The sequence below is a fragment of the Falco naumanni genome, chromosome 1, assembly GCF_017639655.2.
Source record: "Falco naumanni isolate bFalNau1 chromosome 1, bFalNau1.pat, whole genome shotgun sequence".
NCBI lineage: Eukaryota > Metazoa > Chordata > Aves > Falconiformes > Falconidae > Falco > Falco naumanni.
In genome coordinates, this window is record NC_054054.1 from 86,121,486 (window position 1) to 86,143,827 (window position 22,342).

At 47.2% G+C, this 22,342-nt stretch overlaps 1 protein-coding gene across 18 annotated transcripts in view; it reads left to right on the forward strand.

Annotated features, from left to right (window-relative positions):
• The window catches only part of FBRSL1 (fibrosin like 1), a 547,437-nt gene that overhangs the window by 485,921 nt on the left and 39,174 nt on the right, over positions 1–22,342 (forward strand). For all 18 annotated transcript variants that reach the window (XM_040602430.1, XM_040602491.1, XM_040602507.1 and 15 more), the window contains one exon: positions 2,698–2,743. In XM_040602430.1, coding sequence (XP_040458364.1) covers positions 2,698–2,743 — 46 coding nt within the window. The remainder of the gene's footprint in view (positions 1–2,697; positions 2,744–22,342) is intronic.

Sequence of the window (22,342 nt, forward strand, 5' to 3'; positions counted from 1 at the left end):
TTTTTTTTTAATCCCTTCTTAAACATATGCAAATGATTTGCTTGAAACAGCAGAAAATTTGGGAGGGGACTTGTTTTAGCAGATGCGTTGGTTTGCTGGATTTTTTCACTCATTAGTGGGCTCCCTCAGACACATAGGTTTTATTGTATGCTTCCTTTAAAGGGTGACTGATGGAATTGAATGATGTATTCAGGCTCTTCCTCCCCCAGCTTCCCTCCTGCCTTTACAGCAGCTCGCAGAATATCCTATAGCACAGGCGTTCACTGTTTTAGAATGGTGCTCATGCCAAAAACTGCTCAGATCTGGAGCTAGAAATCACCAGAAGTGAGAGCAAAAGTTACTGTAAACTCTAGGTGTGAAGGTTTGTGTCTGTAAACTGTGGCTGTGATGTTGAAAACACTGCTCTGTAAATGTTGACTCTGCTTGTTGAAGGCGGTGCCACATACTGGTATCGGAAGACTGAGCAATAATCCCTGTGTTTTATTTTCCTTTAAAACTGAATTTTCTTGCTTGACTTCCTTAAACATTGTTTTTCTATAGTCTGGACGTGTAGCGCTGCGGTCTTTAGCTCACGGTGAAGCAGTGCCAGTCTGTGTTAGACCCTCGGTACGGAGCTGCCCAGACAAGTGAGCTGGCGGTGGGGAGCGGTGCCGGTGGGACCCCCCTTCCCGGAGCAGGTGGGGTGCGGGCGGCAGCTTGCCCCGCACAGCACCCAGGAAAGGGCGGCTCTCGCGAGCGGCCTCTGCCCACCGGGCTCCTCTGGTGGGCTGCACGCCCGCGTCAGGAACTGGCACTTAGGATTTGTGGCTCAGCTGCCGAGTTACTGCTTGGGCTTTAGCGCAAGGCACGCCCAAGTTTCGTTGCCTATAGAATGGGGGAATCTTCCTGATCCACCTGCCACATGTCCTAATGCTTGTGCAGTGCTTGGAGGCTAGGTCCTGGCTTTGTGTAAGCTGTTAGTATGGGTGAGCTCCAGAGCCTGCAGATGTGTTCTGCATCCGTGGTGACTTTGTGTTGATTACAAGTGAAAAATCTCTTAACAATGGGTTGTAAATTTGGAGTTGGCTGTCAAACGTTTTATGCACCACTGTTGTTGCTGCTGTGTGACGCTGTTACACTGTCTTTGCAAACCAGCCTAGGCAAAACCTTGTTTAATCCTGGTTCTTCCTCTCTTTAATCCATGCAGTGAAGGGATCGTGCAGGTAACTGATTTTCCCTAAGATTTTAGGATCCTTTTGCTGAGCTGTGTAATGACCATACATGCCACAGCTACACCTGCAGCTTTGTCGTGGACATGATTCAGAATTTCTTTCTTATGTGTCTCAGCCTCAGCGTATTTTTCATGTTGTTTTCCCTCTCTTTTTTATGCATTTGCATTAAGTAAGACATTCAGTGCTTGCAGTGCCACTTTCCTTAGAAATAACATTAAGAGATCACTCTTTCTTGCTTCTTACTGTATCTCATGCAGATCTTCTTGCATTTTACTGTTTGTTTTTTTCCTTCTGAGTCGTCATTTAAAATATATAACAATGTAGTACAATTCACAGTGCTCTTTATCATGCAAATCTCCCAAGGCACCTTAGAATAAAATAAATAAAATAAAAAAGAAAATCAACTTAGTTCAGCCAGGTGTTGAATTAATGCATTGTTTTTAAAGCAGAGCCAGGGGAGAAAGTCTTTTTTCACTTTCAGTATCTTTTGCTCTTCAGCTTTGTACTTCACCCCATTTTATTCATGTAGCAGTCAGTGCCAAAACGTCGATGATATTTTCAGCTATCTTGTAGATGGTAGTAATGTTGATCGTGCTCCCTGCTCCCAGACCAGCTTTGATTCTGGAGAGGCTACTTGCTATTTAATCAGATAGCGAAGAGGAAAAGCTTATGCTGAAATAGGTTGACTGTTTGATATCAGTGGGGGGAGGGAAGGAAGCTATCAAATTAACTCATAAAAGCTTTATTTACGATGAATGGAGTTTTTTTCCCTGTCTGTCATTATCATCTTCTCTGTAACCCAGTGACCCTGATTATCATGAAGCTGTTTACAAGGTTTAGGTTAATTGGATTTCTTTAACTATTTCCCAGAGCTGTGAGGAGCACAAATACACTGCCGTGGAGTTCAAACAGCATAGTGCAACCCAGTTTGCAAGGAGACGGGCTTCTTCCAAGAGGAAGTCATTTTATTTCATACTCAACTAAGTGCATAGCAGCATGTACCTATCATTTGGCATAATATTAAATAACACCCTCGTTCATACGGATGTGTTCAGTTGCAACTTGTGTTTCCAATACACAAATTACATTTTGCATGTTCAGCAAGAAATGAGCTTATTTTCAACGAGAGAGGCTTTGAAATGTTTTTGGTTCTATTTTTGTTTTCTTCAGCTTGATAGCAGTTTCACCGGTTTTGTTTTTATATGAGGAATCATGGATAAAATAGCTGTGCATTGCATGGCTGCCTAAATAAACGAGACAGGAGGATATAGAGGGTGAGATCAGGACAGGACTTGTGTACGCTTTGCTTTCATCTCCTTAGGATGCATGCTTGTTCTGTAATGGCACAACATTGCACCCTCCAGGTGCCGTGTGTAATAGCAGGTCTACAGATAGCCGACTTGTTTTATGAGCTGTGTTTTTGTCAGCAAACCTTCCTAAATTCTCCTTTAGTATTACTCACGCTCTTTTTCTCCTTCTTTTTCAGGCTTCTGTAGGCTCTGAGAAGCTGTTCTCCCCTGCAGCAAATAAAGGTAAGTGATCTGGAGAAACGCTTCCCTGATCTTAGAGCAAGAGATTTGAGCTGTGAATCCGTATCATGCGAATAGGAGGACATTGGTTTTGCCAGCGCCTTTGATTTTGCCACACACATTGTCATAAAGATCAACTTTACAGGCTTGTGATGATTAAGCTAAAATTTAGAGCTTCATTGTCTCGGTGTGGGGTGGGACTTCTTCCCTACCGGTTACAAATGTCTTAGAGGGAGGGATTACTGACAAAGGAGAAGTCAGCCTTTACTGTAGGGGATATGCTCTTCCCTCTGATATAATCAAATCCTCATTTCTTTTAAACAAATCAATATTTCAGTGTTATCTGTGTTATCCTTACGAGGGCTGGCATATCCCTCTGCTGCCAGCGCGCACAGAGCGTTTGTGCCTGTACATCTCGGTTCTCCAAAAGGAGGTGGAAGGTGCTCAGCGCGTTGCAGGGTTTCGGCTCCCGCTGTTGCTGTTAATTGAGAGTTACCTGTGATGTGTGCCGGGTGTTGCTAAGAGACTGCGCCGTTCCAGATTCCCCTTGGGAGGTACAGTGACAGATCGCTAAATACACCGAGCCCTCCTCCGAGGGCTCAGTACAGCCGTAAAAGTGGGCTGCTCTAGTTCCATGTGTTCCCGGGGATAATCTCACGGAGATGGAAACTGGGCAAAAATACTGACGAAACAGCCTTGGAGAGGGCACAGTGTGGAACATGATGGAAAGCTTTGCACTGAGAATGGTTCCACTTTATCGTGCAAGGAGGTTGGTGGCGTGGCTCTGAATGAATTGTCGGGTTGTGTGGCTCTTTGCAGCATGCCCAGCATTGGGCTGAGAATAAAATCGGTTCAGAGCAATAATGAACACGAGGGACAGGCGGATACCCCAAAGAGGGGAGATGAGGCCCATTAATAGGAAGTGATGAAATAACCTTCTTGTGTTATTTCAAGAGGGCCAAGAAAGGAGTAACTTGCAGTTGTGTAGGAGTAGGTGCTGGCCATGGAAAGGCGTTTTGGTGGTTGTGTGCTCCATCACCTGGATCCAGGCCCAGTTTATAGCTGGGCTCTGTAGCAGCAGTAAGTATTAGGAATTCTCTTTCCTTCCAAGCTTTGCAGATTTTCAATGCCAAATGTGGAAACCGATGACAAGCCCATTATGTTATTACATTTGCAGATATTTTTACAAAACTATGCAGCTTTATCTGGGGGAAGGAGGGAAGTTTAAACAAATGGTGGGGAAGAGCATTTCTCTTCTTCCAGCCTTGGCTTGCTGATAAGGCAAACCAGATTGCCCATACGGCACTGCCTCAGCAAAACAAAAATCTTGCCATCCAGCATAAATGCGTGGCACATAGATCTGCTGGAGAGGCTTATGTTGAAGCGTTAGCAGCTTTGTTGGCTCCTCCTTGTGCTGAAGCCTGAGATCCCCCACCCCGTGGTAGCACAGAGCAGCTCAGCAACATGATTTTTCAAAATACCTCCCTATCAGGAAGTTAAATGTGTGAATGCCTGTGAATTTGCTGTCTTGAAGTTTGTGTTCTGCTGTTTTTATCCATGTAATTAAGCGTGTTCCCGTTTGGTTTGATGTGGGTGTAGACATTGCCAGCGTTGTGAAGCATTGGGTTCAGATCGTGGTTCTTGACTTGGGCTTTTCTTTTACCCTGGCCCTTTACCGGTGGAGCTTTGCTGATCAGCACGGGCTGATGGCAGGCCCGCTCTGCTGCGGGCTACCTCTGCCTTTGGCACTTGCGTTGAGAGCTGAGAGAAATTTGTCTCAGTGAGATTTTGTGCAGAAACCCAAACAGTGCTAATTCTACCCCTTGCCCTGTTATCACTCCCACGATGCAAGAGCCAGATTTCTCTCTCGCACATGCAAATGAACACCGCCGCGACACAGCTAGGCTCTGTCGGTAATGCCATATGGCCAGGAGAAAGTGACTTTCAAAGTGTTGTGCTTAAATTCCTTTTGCGAGATAAGAGCCTTGATTTAAGGCCACGTTCTCCAGGGCTGGAGCAGTGGTGGCTGCGCAGAGAGGGGATTAGCTCAGCGCAGTTTCCTGGTGGGCACATGCATGGCACGGCACGTGCTTGTCCTCTCCCATGGGCATTTGCACTGTGCCCTTCCTCTGTAAACACTTGCGGCCTTTTTGGAGAGATATTAACTAGCAAACACGCAGCATCCATGCTACAGCTTTTATTGAAGGTAACCAGGCTTTTAAAACACAATAAAGTGGATTCATTGTCTGGTGCAACTCCCCCTGTGCCCACAAACTTTCCCTGGGGATGTGTTTGGCCCTGTGTATTTGTTTTATGCCGTAGTTTATCAGCAGCTTAGCAGTGCAATTAAGTATTAAGATAGACAGGTTTCGCTTATTTGAGGCTGGAACAGCTGTAAAACGTAACCTTTGACCATATTTCACAGCTCCACAAAAGGCTTGAGGAGCAGCATCCTTTGTCTGGGGCTCTCTGGGTGACGTTGGTCTTTGCCCCCTCCCTGCCGGGGCTGCGGTGGTGCTGCTCCTCCTTTTCACACCAGTTCATCTGCAACAACAGATGCATGGCGTAGATGTCCACTTTGGGGACCAGTCGCTATTATGCAGTGGAGAGAGGTGTCCTGACCCAGGGTGACCTCAGTAGTCACAGCTGCGAGATGGGCTGAATGGGGCACTTTGAGCTTCCAGGAGAAGAGGAGATTAAATCCTAAGGAAATAATAATTAAAAGTAAAAGCAGAGAATCCCTGATCTTCTCTGCTGACAGGTCTTTGTTTTCTGATGCAGAAAGCATTTGTTTAGCCAACTTGTCACTGCAGCACAGAGTTACAAGGGCATTTGCTGCCAAGGGCCGGGTGTTACATCCTCCTGGTGAATAAATCAATAAGCAAATAATAAAGGTCTGTTTGCTCTCTCGTGCGGCTCCTTTCTCCCACAAACCTCCCAGCCAGTCCTTTGCTTTTTCTGAAGGGCAAGGGCCGTGCAGGGCAGCAGAGGCACAGGCGAAAGCTGAATTGGTCCCTCTCCCCAGGTGGGTGGGTGAGGCAGAGGGAGTGACGGGGCTGACGGGAGGGCAGATGTGCGGTGGGTCTGAGGAGGTGAGAGGGACGTTCACCCCCACGTCGCTGGAAGGACCTCTACCTGCCTGCCGCGATGGTATTTTTAAGAGTGTGTGGGGCAGGATAGTTTGTATTTTAAGGACTTGAGCGTTGCATTCTCACTGTTGGCTCACTCCTGCAGCGGCCTTCCCTGATGGGGCTGCTGGAGGTGGCTGGGCTCTCTGCCAGCTCTCCTTGCCCCGGACCTGCTGTGGCTCTTTTTCTACCACAGTGATGTTGCAGCTGTAGCCCAGGCGACCTGCTGAGTCCCCAGCATTTGAACCCAGGGCCACTGGGCGGGTTAGGGTGAAATGAGCATCTTGAAGTAGGTGTTTCCTAAATGGCTTTAGCGTCAGTCGAGGGCCCTGACAAGGAGAACCTCCATCGCAGGTGAGCCAGGCCCTGGGTACGGAGGTGACACCAGTGAGATGGAAGGGGCAGCCAGGAGGTCCCAGGTCCCAGCTGAGACACTGTGGAGCAGCCAGACCTGCACAGCCATGTCTGCCCCGCAGCCCAGGGGGCACTGGGCAGCAGGGGGTAAGGGCTTTGAAGTTTGCTGAAGCCAAGTATGTTGCTCTGTCCTTGGATCAAGATGAAGCTGGACACGGAGGGAGCTGTGTAATCCATCTGTCTGGTGGCACGGAGCAACTGGCCGGGACCCAGCTTTGCTGCAGACTGGCGGGAGCCTCGCTCAGCTCCATGCCTCGATTTCCCCCTCCTGCAAAATGAAGACTACTGCTTGTCAGCCAAGTGTGCTAAGAGACTTAATTAATGAATGTTTATCAAGCGATTTATCAAGAGATGCTTTTAATGAGAGATTCCATAAACAGTGCAAGGCTTCATTTTCATGGCAATAATAAATGACAGTGAAAATAAGTCTTATCCTTCCCCCGCATATGCACCTCCCAGGAAAAAATGATTGCTTACCCTCCACTCTCACTTCTCCCTGGGTTTCTAGGCACAGGGCTTTGAAGTGCTATCTTTCATCATGAACTGTACACATCCTCAAAGCTCTAAAGCTCACAGCCTGTGTCTTATCCCTCTGACAAGAGGGAGGCAAGCTTTCTCGGCATGCAGGTCATAATTGTCAGCCATGGGATATGCCGCAGCCACCCGCCCCAGCGGGCTAATGCAGCTTATGGTTCTTTGAAGTTCCCTCCCTTTATTTTCTGTCCTCTTGACCACAAAACTGTGCCTTGGGCCAGCAAGAGAGATTTCTTGTTCAGAGACGACACTGAGCTCTGACAAGCACATGTGAACCAGAGAAGAACCCTTGTTCCTCTGAGATCACTGCTCCATAATGTTGTTGCCTTAAGGGGACTGTCTCTCCTTTTTCTCTCTACTGCTTCTCTTCCTTTTTTTTTTTTTCTTTTTCTTTTCTTTTTTTTTTTTTTTGTTTGTTTGTTTGTTTGTTTAATTCAGCACTAAACTGTCACATTAAATCATTTTAGAAGCTGGAACTACAAAACCTCCAGTGTAGGACATGATGTTAAAAACTGATGGTTATTACTGTGAGAAGGGAAAGGAGGGGCAGCAGGGCAGGAGCAGGATGGGAGGGCAGCAAGTCAGCTCTCCAGGAGGAACCTGCGAGTGCCCAGTGAAGCAGAAAACAACCTGAACACAGCTGAGCTCAAAATAATGTGCTTGGCACAGGTTTGCAGCAGCACAGCTTAATGGTTGCTCAGTGCTGACAGGGGAATCAGGAGCCCCGTGTCTCCTGTGCTTGCCCTGCTGCTTGTGCTCTGCTCAGCCACTGGTCCTGCCGCCCTGGCCCTCTCTCTCCAGCTGTCAGGGTCAGAGGCTCCCTCTGGGCTGGGACAGCATCCCCCGTAATTGGGTCCCACTCTCCTCCAGGGCCTCTACCTCACTGCCAGGATGTAGGGCTTTCCATCACAAGGGGGTCCGCACCGACACAGAGCAAAAAAGCCTCACAGCACCCAGTCAGGCAGTTAGCTGTATTTTACAATAATGGAGGTCAGGAGAGATACTGTAAATTTTCCCGGCTTTCTTGTGTGGGGTCCACAGCGGGGGTATGAGATGCAGGAAAAGCAGAGGTGCATCCTGTCTCTTGATCTCAGTTTTATCCCTTGGTTCTGGTTACATTTTGATGAGGTCACCATCTTGCATGTGATTACCTGCAGTCAGTGAACTTGAGGAGGAGGATCGGTTACAGCTGCATCTTTGGACAAGAGTCTGCTATAATTACAGGCATGCAAAAACTTCCACAGCAGCATCTGTAATAATAAATAAGTAATGCATTTATTTTGACAGCAACCACATCGCTATGATGTATACAGTGCTCAGGATACTCTGCAGCTGCTCTACTCCCTGTGTTGCATCTTCTGTGATTTTATTGCATTCTTACAGTATTCTGTGTTTTTCGTGAAATCCAGGCCCTCAGAGGATTATACAGAAATCTAAGCTTTAATTTCATTTCTTAAGCAAGACTTTAGTCTTCCTTGGTACAGAGAAGAGCCTGGAACTCTGCTGCTTCTGTGCTTCAAAGCCAGCAGGCAGTCAAGAAGAAGCCCAGATACTTTGGGTTTAATCTCGTTTTAAAGATGGTTTGTGATTTGTAAATGTTTAGGGGGTTGGCAGTACTGGATACCCTGACCTACTTGTAAATCCAGCATGTGAGTCCGTCCCAGCATCCTCTTTTCAACAAGTTCTATCTAATTCTGTCACTGCCTGGATGAGAACATTAGCTTTCTAGCATACACAGATATATAATTACACAGCGGCCTGAGAAGGAGGAGGACTTTGACTTTCAGACACTGTGGGTAACCAGGATAATCACCCAAGTCACAGCCAGTTAGCCACATTTCAAAACAACACCGAACACAGAAAATAGTGCAATAAATGTTGTCTTTCAGTCTTGCAGTTTTCCGATTTTGCAGGCTCTGGAAAGCTGTCAGCCTTCTCTTTGGGAATGGGAATACTCCCTGTCTCCCGTTAGGGATGTTGCATGTGTTTACCAGGGTATAACCATCCCTAGCCATAGAAGCTGTCTGTGAAAATATGATGGACAAGTCAGAGGGACCATTCACCTCAACCACACTGTCTGGTTAACTTCGTAAAATTCAGTTAGATTGCAAAAGTGGATAATTTATTACCTTCAGCACAAATTGTGTGTTGTGTACCTCCCCATGTTAGAGCTGCCTCATGCGAGCAGGCAGGTTTTGCTTGCACCGTTTGCGGTGCGGTTTGCGCAGCTATCTCCGGGTTTGTCTCCTTCAAGTGAGCCAGCATAGAGCTTTCTTTGTAGCTTCAGGCTGCAGCCAAGCAAGTTGAAAAGTTGAATTATAAACATTTCCAGGCCTTCTGGTTGGTATCTCATGTTTTGTTTTGTTATTTTAAGGATGTGGGGTATGTTGCTGCATTCCTGTCAGTGGGATTAGAATGAATAGAAGCAATACTGTAGGAGATAAAATGTGTTTAATTATTTATTTGAGAATTACAGACTGAAATTGCTTTTTGATTTAAAGCATACAAGTCATGGATATGTTTTTGGAGTAAAGAGAGGCATGCAGAAACATATATATGCACAATTACCTAGGGTAATGTAAGAAGTCTCTTCGCTCAACTGCCCTTCCTCCGCAGAATTTGTTCATTTCCTTAAAGATTTTAAATTTCAAATGCGGCTTTGTTAAGTATCACGGAAAGCTTACTGCATGCTGTGCCTTGCCCACCAAAATGTAAATAAAATAAATGAAGTCTTCGTTGTATAAATGTTATGAAGTGGGTGGTTTATTTTCTTTAATTATACTTTTTATTTAAAATAAACTATAAAACCAAAATAATACATATCCTGAATGGGCCAGCACAAACTCATACTGATTGAGTAGGCACATCTCAGCTTTTCTCGGTTCATGTGAAACTAGATAAAAGGACCATCAAACTGTAAATCAGGAAAAAAGAAAGAAAAATAAATCCTTCCAGATGCATGTAGTAGTTTACATTGCCTAGACTTTTAAATGATGTTTGAAAGATTTCATCTTTTTCCTTCGTGTTTATAGTTTGCTTATCTGTTCTGGAGTAGCAAAAGCCGAGCTGGTAGGTCTCAGTAGTGTTTCCAGCTGCTGTCCCTGACTGCAGGATGCTGGTCCAGGTTGTCTCTCAGCAGCAGAAGGGTGCTGTGGGGCACTGATGGTAAGAGCAGCAGTTGCAGCCCCCACAAAGCTATTGGCTCTTCTCGATTCTTCTTCTAAAATACCTCAGAGACATGTTTTATTCATGTAAGATTTTGTAAAGCTTCAGTTTCCTAGAAAATTAAACGTTGGTATAAACCTGATCCCCCTCTTCATGTGGACTAGCAGTGCGGTGCAGGACGATGGAGGTGCCCGGGCCTCTGGTGCAGGTCTGAGCACGCTGTGGCCACCACATCCCCGTGCAGATCAGGCTTGTCCCTCACGAGGGAGAGTCCCCTGCACCCCCCTCGACAGGGAGGTGCTGCCGGAGGTGCGCACCCACGCTGTGCACAGCCTGGGCTTGTGCTGGTTTTCCGGGCTCTGCGGTGCTCCTTGCCGTGGCGTGCGCCACCCCACGCTCTGTGTTTCTGTTTCAGTGGAGCTGTGTGACAGGTGACCGAGGGGCAGCCACCCTGTGCTGGGTAATAGCCCATTAGGGACTCCTGCAGACACAGTAACCCCCTGCTCCGTGCAGGTCACCGTCATAAAGCAGGGCAGCGTGACGATCGCAGCGTGACGATCGACAAGTAATCTGACAAGGCGATGGGGGGTAAGGAGGCTGGTGCAGAGGGGAGCTGGAGCTGACCCCAGGTGGGCTTGTGTTTCCTTCTGGGCAATCAATGGGGGTGATCAATGAGACCAGGGCGTGCTGTTTAATTGCAAATGGATCTGGTTACTCTTTTGTGTGCAATGCTGGCAGGGTCTGTAAGTCCCAGCGAGGCCCCGCATCCAGCAGCAGAGCCTTCAAGAAAAGAGGATGCTGTCAGCATCGCACTCCTCCTCCCTCTCCTCTCGCTCACCCCCACCACCACCCCCCGCCGATGCTGAGGCCTTCCTCCCGGGGCAGGGACAGGGACACGTGGCTGATGAGCAGGACCCTGCTGGCCCAGCCAGCAGCAGTAGCCCATGCTGTGTTGCTGTTTGCAGGCTTTTTGGTGGTGGTTGGTTTTCTGGTTGGTGGTTGGTTTTTTTTTAATAGAGATATATAGATCTATGTTAGCTTCGTTTGAAATCGCTGCTGTAAGTGATGTAGCTCTCCAGCCCTGTCCCACGGGAGGGGAGGAAGGAGGCCAGGTTCAGGGCTTGCTTTCAGCCCACGGGGCTCCTGCCGTTTTCTCCTTTAATAACGGCGCACGCATGTGCTCGCCACTTCTCTCACCTCCGTGCTTCGCTGACCATCCTTCCTGCTAACAAGGGCTGAACACAGTTCCCCGTGGAGCCTGTTAATGTTGCTGCTGAGCTGCCCGGGGACTCGCAGCGTGAGGCTTTCCTTCCATCTCTGCTGCTCTCGCGCTCGGTTCAGCCAGGTAAAGCCATACTGACTCCATTGAATTCACGGTATTTATTTGGGTTTACACCGATGTATAAGAGAGCAGGACTTGGCATAGTGCTTGTGTTTGTGTGTCTGTGTTTCTGAAAAGGATACTTGTTCTGGTTTGTTGGGGTTTTTTCCAAACAGTAAATATTTTCTTGTAAATCACTGGGACAGAAAAGTGACTGCGGTGCTTTTTCGTTCATTTATTTGCTTTAAATTGATGGCAGAGTCTTACAGGAGGTAATAGGAAATTAAAATCTTTCTATATATTTTTTTTAACCGTCTTGCAAAATTTACTGCAGAATTATATCCCCGCACTGGGATTCTGTCGGACAGTTCAAAAAGCCTGTGGAAAGGTTCTCGTTCGCTGTTAAATTTTAAAAGTGATTGAAGTAATTTTTATGGAACTCTGTTAAGTTTCTGAAGAAACATATTGGTTTCATCACTAATAAATTCTTTAAGGCTTATCCATAAGGGAACAGTCAGACTTCCAGATCTCTCTCCAACGAAATGGACATTAGCTTTTTGCCCTGTTGGAGATACGTTCTCAAAAGGTATCAGCAAGGTGAGTGACAAACCTGGGGAAGCCTCATTGCATCCAAGTACATCATCTGGCACTGTGGGGTGGTGGGTTCTTCACCAGGCAACCCGCTAATTTGGGTGGAGATTTTAGAAAGGAGGAGTTTGTTTTCAAAGGTGAGGAAGTAGATTGCAGACGGATTTATACAGATAAATCATGGTGTGAGGTTAAGCTTAGACCCCAGCATCTGTTTCTGAGCACCATTGTGTTCAGGAGAGGCTGCAGCACTGGAAAAGGGAGAGCGCAGCCTCGAAGTCCCTGTTTCTCAGGCACTCCTGTTGCTTTCAAAACAATATGAAATAATGTGTTCACTGTGCTTTTCCACTGCATCCAGAAAAGCACGCAGTGTCTTCCTCCCAGTGAAAGGAAAGTATCAAGCTGGCTTTGTGCTTAACTTAGCACTCACAAGTGCCTTGCGTATGCGAGCGCAGAGCCACCTGATGAAAAGCAAATGGGCTAGGAGGGAAATAAAATTGTGTAATTGCCAGTTTCCTTCAGTTCCGCTCCCTCTCCCGTTTTGCATAAAGGAGGCTATTTAAGTCTCAGCTGGAGTGAGGTTTGGTAATAAGCAGACGTCTATGAACCTGCATCTGCTGATGATATCTACTTAGTTTATTCTATATTTCCTTATTTATTGGTGACCAGTTTTGAGAGAGACTTTCTCCTGAACACTCCTTGTCTTGCGGTGTGAAACCCATGGAAGAAGTTTGTCCCTTCAGGTCCACGAGTCCTTGTGACATCTTGGTAAGTGTAGGACCAGGCAGCACCGCCAGAGATCACGTCAGAGTGTGCAAACCCACCTCAGACTGCATTGACTCATGAATGTTAAGCTGCAAAAGCAAAGCCAGAGCCTGCTCCCTGGGAAGCTATCCACAAAGCAGGGTGGCAGAAAAGGGCCAGCCTTGTTGGATGAAGCAGCTAACATTTTAATTTTCTCAGTACTGCGTGATCTGGCTTCCAGACAGCTAAGCTGTCCCCAGCCAGTTGCTTTCCTACGTGGCTGGCCTTCTTTGGGCACAGCGAGAGGCGCTCACGGTACAAGGTCTGCAGAGACAACTTGATTTAATACAGGCTTAATGGCTGGAGGAAGAAATTTACAGTGTGAGCATTGAAAGTTTATACAATAATGAACGTTGTCATTATTTCTATTTATTGAACCGGTCTGAGCTAGAAACTTGAAACCAACAACTAGAATATGTCCATCACGTTCTGTACTGATCAATTTAATAACCAAAGTGGAGCAGATCATTTTATACCTTTCACTGGATCAACGAAAAAATTCTCTGAGCATAATGTACCTTTTGGCCTGAAATATTTCTGCGTTACAGGCCAGTCTCTGGACCCTTTATGTCATTCCAGCAGTACACGCTGTAAAGCAGCCTTAGACGTCTGAGGACTCCCCACTGACAGTGGCAGCATAGTCAGCCAAGCTTATAGTCCTGAGGCCAGGGCAGAAAAGGGCTTGATTCCAGTGGCTGTGAGCAGCAGAGCACCCTCTTGAAAGCCGTGCAGGTGGGAGTAGTTCAGACACTCCAGATGGTGGTGTGAGCTGTACCAGGAGCCTAAGATGCCTATGAGGGCCTGTCAGTCATCTCAAGACTGGTCCAGTGAAAAATACTGCCTGGGCTACACCACTTGCAGTCTCCCCCAAGAATACCATTGTTTTCAACTAGGAATAGGCCAGCGTGGCTACATCTAGACCCAGATTTTGAAAATACTGCTACAGAAGCTCTCCTTTGCTCTCGTCCCTTCCCCTCTCCTCCCAACAGTTGAAGAGGACCGGGTCCAGGTTTTTGGCTCAGACCCATGCCTGCTGCATACATTTCCTCCACCAAATGGACACAACTATAAACCTCTTTCTGCATCATTTCCTGCAGGCCAGTACTAAACTTGCCACCCAGGTGTCCCCGTGTAAAGCCACTTCTTGCTGAGTCTGCTTCTGTTGCTGCTGGCGGGCTTGTCTTTGCGTGCTCACGGCAGGACTCCCACCACAGTGTGTTAATTTTAAACAAAGAGTGCGTTTTGATTTGGGAGAGTCTTTCCCATCAGGTCATATCAGAGTTTCTCTTAAAAGGGAAGGCTGTTTTTTGTTTTGTTTTATTTTCCCTTTTCCCCTCTTTTAATATGATCCCTGCAATTTTGTTTTCACTGAAATATTGACTGGCAGCATTGCAAATTGCCTGCATGCAGGCAGGAGCTTGCCAGCACTTTCTTACTCAGCTAGCCGTCAAGGTTGTGGATTCCACCACGAGCAGTGCCAGGAAAGCTGTTGATCAAAAATATTCCTAACATCTGTGAGTCCTCTCCATCCAAATGAGATGTAGTTACATTCTCCTTTTCCCTGCTCTCCTTCCAAACTGTTGCTTCAGACACCTAGAAAGCCCTGGTTGCAAATCATAAGCCAATCTCTGTTTGATTTGCAGCTCTGTTTCCAGCTCTGTTGAAATCCAATATAAACTCCAAAGTGCCCTTCCCCCAAGCATAATACGTCAAAAACATCAGCCTCCAAGCAGAGAGCAGACAGGGTGCGTTTCTTTGCCCCATAACTCATTTGATCCAGATGCCGTCCCATGCTGTCCGTAGCCAACAAGGAGAGTCTTGTGAGAGCGGCAGCAGGAGGACACAGCTCAGGGCAGCCCCCAGGCGTGCCTGCAGCCTCGCGCACACGCGTGTGAGAGCACACACGTTCTGCCAGCGCGGGGAGGGGACGGGGGGCAGGCAGGGGAAAAGCCTGATTTCCCTTCCACCCTGTTCCTGCCACCACCACCAACTCACAAGCCAACTATTAAATAATTAACGTACCCAGTGGGGCAGGAGGAATCAAAAGCTGTTGTGTTCCCAAGTTTTCTCTGGCTCTGAAAGGCACGGTTCGCTGTGTATTCTGGCACCTCGGAGCGGGTTTTCCTCCCTCCTTCGCCTCCCCCTTATTATCCCGTATGTGTGCTGGAGAGGGAAGTGGCGTTCCCAGCCCAGCGGGGGATGACTGTTATTTCAGACTAGCAACAGGGGAAAAGGAACAGCCTGTTGCCTGATTGATGTTTGTTTTTTGTGGACAGACACCAAAGGTTCATTAGAGACGGAAGGTTTGGGAGGAGGCGGGGGGGTGGGGTGGCGGGGGAGGTGCTCGCTCTTAAGGAACCATTGTACCCCTGTGCACTAACCTGGGTCTGCACTTTCTTTGACTTCTGTGAATGTCTCAGCTGTACCGTTTTGGCCCTGGCAACTTTAGGAAAATATACACGCCACAGAGGTTTCAGCGAAAGCTCTGCGATGAGGGGATCGGGGAAAAAGGAAGGGGAGGAGAGAACAATGCAGTAGGTTTTGCTGTAATTAATTTCAAATGTGCTGCTCATCTGTTCTCCTCGGGTTTCAAAGGCAACGAGAGGAGTTTGCAGGGCTTTTCCTACCACATCTGCGTCTTTCCAGAGGTGGGGATGGGAAGACGTCTTTCCTTCCATCTGACTGGTTTGACCAGTCTGGCAGCGTGGAGCGCTGAGTGCAGCACAAACCGATGCTGAAAATGATGCGCTGTCCAGAGGGGGAGAAGAGGAGGAGGAGGGTGGGTGTGGAAGAGCTTCTCTTCTTACTTCATTGGGTAGGTGAAGCTGGAGAGACCGAGGAGGTTGGTATTGGGTAAAGCAGGTTTCTCTGCAAAGAGTTAAAGTAGGAGCACGTGTCTTTAAATAACAAATGTTATTTGCTACCGTTGTTGGTCCTGAAAAGCTTCCAGGTTACGGTGCAGGTGAGCTGTGTGGTTACAAGGCATTTAAAGGTGTGGGTCAAACCCTCACTTAATCATTGCTGACTTCGCACCTTTGAAGAATCTTCTCCCTTCGTATAATTGTTTTGAGAACCAGTAAGTTCGTATTAAACCTTTGGTGGTGCGGCATCTTGAGTAGAAACCGCTCCTTGTGGTGGCTGTTTCGCAGCTCTGTTGGGCTGAGCTGTAGTGCACCCAGCACAGGGGCTGCCGGCTGCCATAGGGCACCGTCCTCATGTCCTTTGCCTTCAGGGCTCAGTATCTATGAAGCCACATGATTGCGGCAGTAAAAAGAAAGAAAATGGACCTGTTAGATTATTGACTTTACACCCTTCAACAAGATACCCAGATGCAAATTTGATAGCCCTATGAATCTTAGCCAGAAAAATCAGTAAAACAGAAACTTAAACTACTCTAAATTACTGTTAGTGCTTTAACAGCTCTATTTTCAAATTGCTCTTTGCTTAGAAGCTTGCACTGAACCCTGGAGCTGGTGGATAATGACCTCTTGTTTAAACACGTGGCTACTTTATGATCCTTAGCTCTTAGAAAAACCAACCTCAATATCGGGTGTTGAATATTTCTGAAGTTTGGCCGTAAGGAAAATATTTCTACAGCGTGATTGAAGAAAGTGTTCTCTTTTCTTGTCAGAAACTAATTTGGTGCAGCCACAACATGCTGAATACCCTAGAGGTACTTGAGGTGGGCTCTTGTTTGTGATACAGTCCGTCTCCAGGATGCCAGTGCTGGTATGTGACTAGTAGAGGCTGACCATATAGTGATACATGTTTCTGTGGTTCTTTGGAAGGGATGTAAATGCTGCAGTGGTGTTTCAGACTGTAAAGGTGTATGCCAGGTTTTGTAGCCTTACAGACTAAATAGACTTTCTGGCACTGCTGTGGGACTAGCTGCTGGAAAACTGTTCAGTGATAGATAGCATGTCACCAGACGTACATGCAGACATAGCCAGCTGCTGCGCACGGGGAAGGGTGGGCACATGGCGTCTTGAAGTGACCTCAGCGCAGGTTGTGAACAGGCAAAATTGATACGTAGAAACAAAGAAATGGAGAGAAGCCCGGAGCTCCAGAATGAGGTATATCTGCAGAAGACTGCAGGGACTTCAGACCTGTTTGTCTGTAAATTACTTGTGGAGGAAAGGGAAGTCACATTTGGAGAATATTCAAGCCCACCACCGCACCCTCTTTGAGAGAAACCCATATGAGAAAGGAGGGAGGTCTGAGTCCAGTCCAGGTTTAATTTCCTGGTCCTGCTCCATAGGAAGAAATATCCCTTCCTTTTAACTCTTGAACAAACAACTGCATTGGCCACATCCAGTGAAGCGCCCCTTAGATCACATCCAGATAAACCTGGATTCCAGCATTTGCTCTTAGCCATGGGTGTTTCTGTACCTTGTGCTTGCCAACTAATACAGAGAAGGAGCAGTACCTGAGGTCTCCGCAGAAAGCACATCAGTTCCTCTGCCTCCTTGGCTTGGGGCTGGGTTGGGGACCATATCCTAATTCCCTGCACACAGGGAGCAGCCGTAACAGCACTTCGGAGCATGGCAGGGGTGCTTCGAATTCTCGCTCTTGAGTCTTGGCTGTGTCTTTCCAGCTTGTCACCTCTCCCTTCTTCAGTTTTGATGATAAGGGAAGAAGAAGGGCAGATGGCACAGCTGGAGAGGGGTGGTGGGAGCAAGCTGCTGTCCCAGGGCTGCAGTTCTTTCCCAGCCTTCTAGGAGAGCTGCTGTCTCCAGGTGCCACACAGCAAACCCAGCTTTTGCCAGCTGCACCCTGGAGGTCTCTTCCTAGTTCTAGACTTCTTTACATGTCAATTAAAAGGCAAGAGATCAAGTTATATTGTTAGCCTCAGTATGTTGTGATGATTCTCTCCAAGGCTAAGGATCACAAAGTTATTGTAGGGGAGGGTTTTGTTAAAGAATAAAAGCAAAGCCCCAAGGACAGTGTTGCAGGTCCAGCTTTTTGATCTAGCACAACACTTTGTTCAAGCATTGGATGGTTTCCTTATATTGGAGAAGATAGAGGCTTCTGCTGCTTTTGTAAAGCTAGATCTCAAAATCCGGGGCAGAAGACAGCCTTAGCCCCTAGCCTGGCCCGTCAGGCTCTGGGACTGATAGGACGTTTGTAACCCCCCCACAGAGCAGGCAGAGCCACCCCGCTCCTTGGCACCACGGGCATGGGAGGGGGCAGGTGCCCCACAGCTCTGGTGCTGGGGTGCCGAGGGAGACACCAAGGCACACGGAAGCGGCAGATGTGCCTGCCATCCAAATGACTCCCGTGGATGCTTAATAAAACCACAGGAATCAGAATTTTCTTATCCTTTTATTAGTTACAAATGATTTTTCTCTCCTTTCAAGGATTCCCACCACCTGTTCTTCCAGTCAGCCGGCGAGGTTTCCTTTCGAAGCCCGTCTTGCTCTTAACAAGGGAGCAGGGAGGGCTGGGGTATTGCAGGAGCCTGGACCGCTGAGGCTTTGCCTCTGGAGAACCACAAGGGAAGAGCCAGAACAGGGAATGCTGTAGGGAGGTATTAAATGAGGCCCTTTTGTTTCTCTCCTTGTAGAGCATAAAAATGCCCAAGGCATGAATACTCTGTTCAGATTACTCTTGAACATTTAAATGTCTGTTCTGGTAATTTATGAAATGAAGGGGTGGGAAATGCCTTGCACAAGGAAGAAAGGGGAGACCTTTACCAGCATCCAGCGCTGGTGACGGGGGAGTTGCTCTGTGCTGCTCGGGAAGAGGGGGAGAAGGTGGATTTATCTTGTGGATGCAGGAAAGCTTTAGTCCCTGGAGATGCGGTGTGGCATCAGAGGGGCCAGCTTCTCCCTCTGTGCCTTTTTCTTCCATTCAGGATGGGGAATATCTGTGCTTCCTTCCCCCCACTCATGGTTGTCTTTGGTCTTAGAAGCAACTGGGATTTTTCAGAAGCGTGCAGCACCTAGCGTAAGGGGAACCTGGCTTTGCTCTTAACAAATCAATGGGAAGAAGTAGAGTCATTCAGAGCAGCCACTGGAAGCCTCCGGCAGCCTGACAGCCCCAGGAGCGCAGGGTCTGCGGGAATGGCCCAGCTCCGAGCCAGCCTGCCTGCAAAACAAAGGGCTGGGGAGAAGGTTTCTTAAAAGCACAGGAACACCTACTGTCTGCAAGGGATTATTCCGTAATTTTCCTTGCTTTCCCTGTCTATATATGAAATAATGGGTGCTCTGTCCCTCCTGGCCTCATTTCTTTTTGGTGTGTGCGTGTGCGTGTGTGTGCACGTGTGCGCATGTGTTTGTGTCTGTGTGTGTGTGTCTGTGCATGCGTGCATGTGTGCGTGCATGTGTGCGTGCGTGTGTAGTGTGATAGTCCTGTCTACCGCCCCGACATGGACCGGTGGTACTGTTTCCCAGCTTCTGGCAGCAAGCACCTTGTCTCTGTGTAACATGGAGAGGTGCTGTTACAATTTTGTTACACCCCCAAGAAAAGCAAAACGGACATGGCCATGGAAGTACGAAGGCAGGGCAGAGGGCCGAGGATGCTGTGTGGTGTTACATGCACTGCAGCCCAGCTGGACAGGTTTGCTCGCAGTGTCCCACTCCTGCACCGCTCTGGCGTAAGGGTCCTTGGACCTCCAGCATCATCTGTGGTCCTTGTTACAGTCACATCAAAGAGCTGAACGGGGCTTACCATTTCCCTTCTTGTTACAGCAGAAAATGGGTGGAAAGGCAAAATGCTAGATTTAGGATTAGTATCCCTACTTCAAGGCAAGGGAGGAGGAGGCTAAAATGGAGACATGTTAGAAACTGATGCCCCTTCTGTTTTGTCTGTAATTGTGGTTACGTATCTCTGTAGGTACCCCACTACTGACAGTGCGAAGTAAATACAGGTCAGTTCACTGTTAGCATGAGGAATCAGGAGAATGGTGTGGTATTTATTACTTTCAGATATTTGGGCTAGAGGCTTTCATGCTGTCAGAGCTGAGTCAAACTCTGAGCCAGTTTGCATGCAACATATGTGATAGATTTTGCAAATTAATATGTTAATGTGGGAGGAGATGGTTCCATGAAACTAACCGCTGGCAGTTTGGAGTGTTGTCCTCAAAAACAAAACCATATTGTGTCCTCAAAAACAAAACCAGTGGCACCAGAACTTGGATTCTACCCATTGAGAGATGAGGCATTTCATTAGTAATCGTTGGATTGATTAACCATTTGGGGTCCATCAGAACAAATGCATTTCTTAAAAGACGGAGTCCCCTCTCTGCAGGGATCTGGTATTTAATCTCCAGGTAGTTTAATATGAGAAAAGCTGCCTCAAAGCATTGCTGAAAGGCTGAGCTGAGGACCTGCATCATCGTTGTCAGTTGTTTGTGAGCCTCTTTGGTGTGGAAGCTATAAATTACTTCTAACTGCTGAGATTTCCTATCAGTCACAAATACTTGCGATGTATGAGCCTTGCTTCATGTAGAGGGCAGCACTCCTCCAGCCTGTGGGAGCTGGAGTTGATGGGGAGCTGGTGGCTTTGGGTAGAGATGCAAAAGCTCGGTTCTGACTTTGGAGAGGACTGCTTGCCGGGAAATACAGATATAATGAGTGAAAGATGTCGTCTGCTGTGCTAATGTGGAGTGGAAACTCTCAAGAGCTAGCTTGGACCCCGCTTTTGCCTCCTAATGTGCAGGAATCTGGGATTACGGGAATTTGCCAAACCCAAGTTGCTGCTTAGCACTGGGCTTCTGCTTGTTTGTGTTTCTGCTGTTTGGAAAAACCATGACATGGAGATGACTTGAAGGAAAAACTTAGAGTGAATTCAATAGAATTGTTGGTACACATGGCAAACATGTGAAAACAAGAATATGAATTATGCAGCAATTACTGTCTTGGAAAAGTGTCTGCAGGCTAAGCCCAGATACTTGTCTCTTTCTTTCACCCAATACTGAAATAAAAATGTGCAGCAGTTTTGTATGAAACTGTTTCTGTGATCATCCTTACAGGTATCTGAGTCTGTACTTGTTTGCTGCCTAGGACGGAGGTTAGTGCTGTGGCAGTGCCTGCCCAGTTCCAGCTCGGAGGGTAACGTGGGGGTTGTGAGAGTTGTGCCTCTGCCTGGGAAGTGGGAGAGGACAGAGCCGTGTGCTGCTGGGCTCCCAGCAAACTCCTGTCACCAGGAAAGCCAAATACATCAATTAGTAGGGCAACGAACGCTCTCCTGAATAACCGTCCCTCACTACGGTGATAGTCCTCGTGGACATCAGAATTGCAAGTGTCTTCCGTGGCCTGGACAACCAGCAGCGGCAGACGCGGCTTCCACCCAGGAGCCTGGCAGAAATGGTTGTGCTTGTGCCAGACAGTTACTGCAGAGCCACTCCAGTGATGTGAGGGGACCACAAGGAGCCAGCGGGAAGAGGAGTGTAGAGCAAGCATTTGGGTTTACAGGTCTTGAGTTATTGTTTCAGGCTTTCTGCACGTTCAGGCTGGCATCGCAGCAGTCCATGCAGCCATGCACCATCCGGCACCCTCCAGACTTGTAAGATTACTTTCCACAGCCTTAAACCATAAACCCTAATGTAAGAAAACATTCAAGAAGAGTACCTTTTCATTAGTAGGGGGTGCTTCCATTGCAACATACAATACAGTGTTAATCCGTTCGATCTTACTAAATGCCAGATCTTATGTTATCCTCAAGCATATCCAGCACCAATGTATTTCCAAAATTTCTACTGCCTAATCAAGAATTTGCACTTCATCAAAGCAGAGAACTGGAAGGAGCTTCACAGCTGCATTTCACACGCTCTGAGATCATGCTGAAGGAGTTTGCCTTCCGCAGTGCAGTGTTCTATCCTTACTGTATACCAAGTCACTCTTCCCGTTTTGAAGGAAAAGCTGGTCGTCCCTCACATTTTCCTTCTGGAGCATGCTGCAGAGCTTTCTGTTAGATGCAGCTGCATTCTCAAAGTTTGTCTCCTGTCGAGCCAGATGAGAGTGAAAAGATTTTTCTGAAGATGGTGATGCTACATCTTGCAATATGGGCGGAGCAGAAACACAGTTGCAATTTCTCAAGTTAGAAACAGAAGAAAAAAGCTCCTCTATTGTAAAACTTCATTATCAGTCACTAATACATGTGATTGAACACCTCATGTGGAACACAGCCCAGTTTTCTTGATCTTTATGGTGGGTGTGTTTAAAGGAAGAGTGGACTTTTTCAATCTTAAAAAGCAAAAGGCCATCTGTGGCTTCCTGATGCTGTTTACAGACCTTTTTTGCCTGTGCTGTGCTTGTCAGTAGCTGTATTTATTCATTGCTCACTCTCTGAATTAAACCGTTGAGGCAGCTCCTGACATGCTTCTTCCAGCACATCCTTTTGGAGTGACTACTTGGTTGCCATAGGGACCAAATCCAAAGGGCACACACCATTCAAGTAAATGCTCCCTGATTAACAACTTGCAACTTGTCCCTTAAATATTCTAATTATCTATGATGTGACTTGAAATGCTGAATGTATTCAGTCTGATAATTTCAGTATCTCAATTTTTCTTAAGATGCTATTCCAGCAGCTCTAGAGCTAGATTTTGACCATATAAATAGGAGTGAGGTGGAAGACTTTCTTGCTCCTGAGCTTGCAGGAAAAATCTTCCATGTTTTCTTCATCTTGACCCTAGATTATCAATAA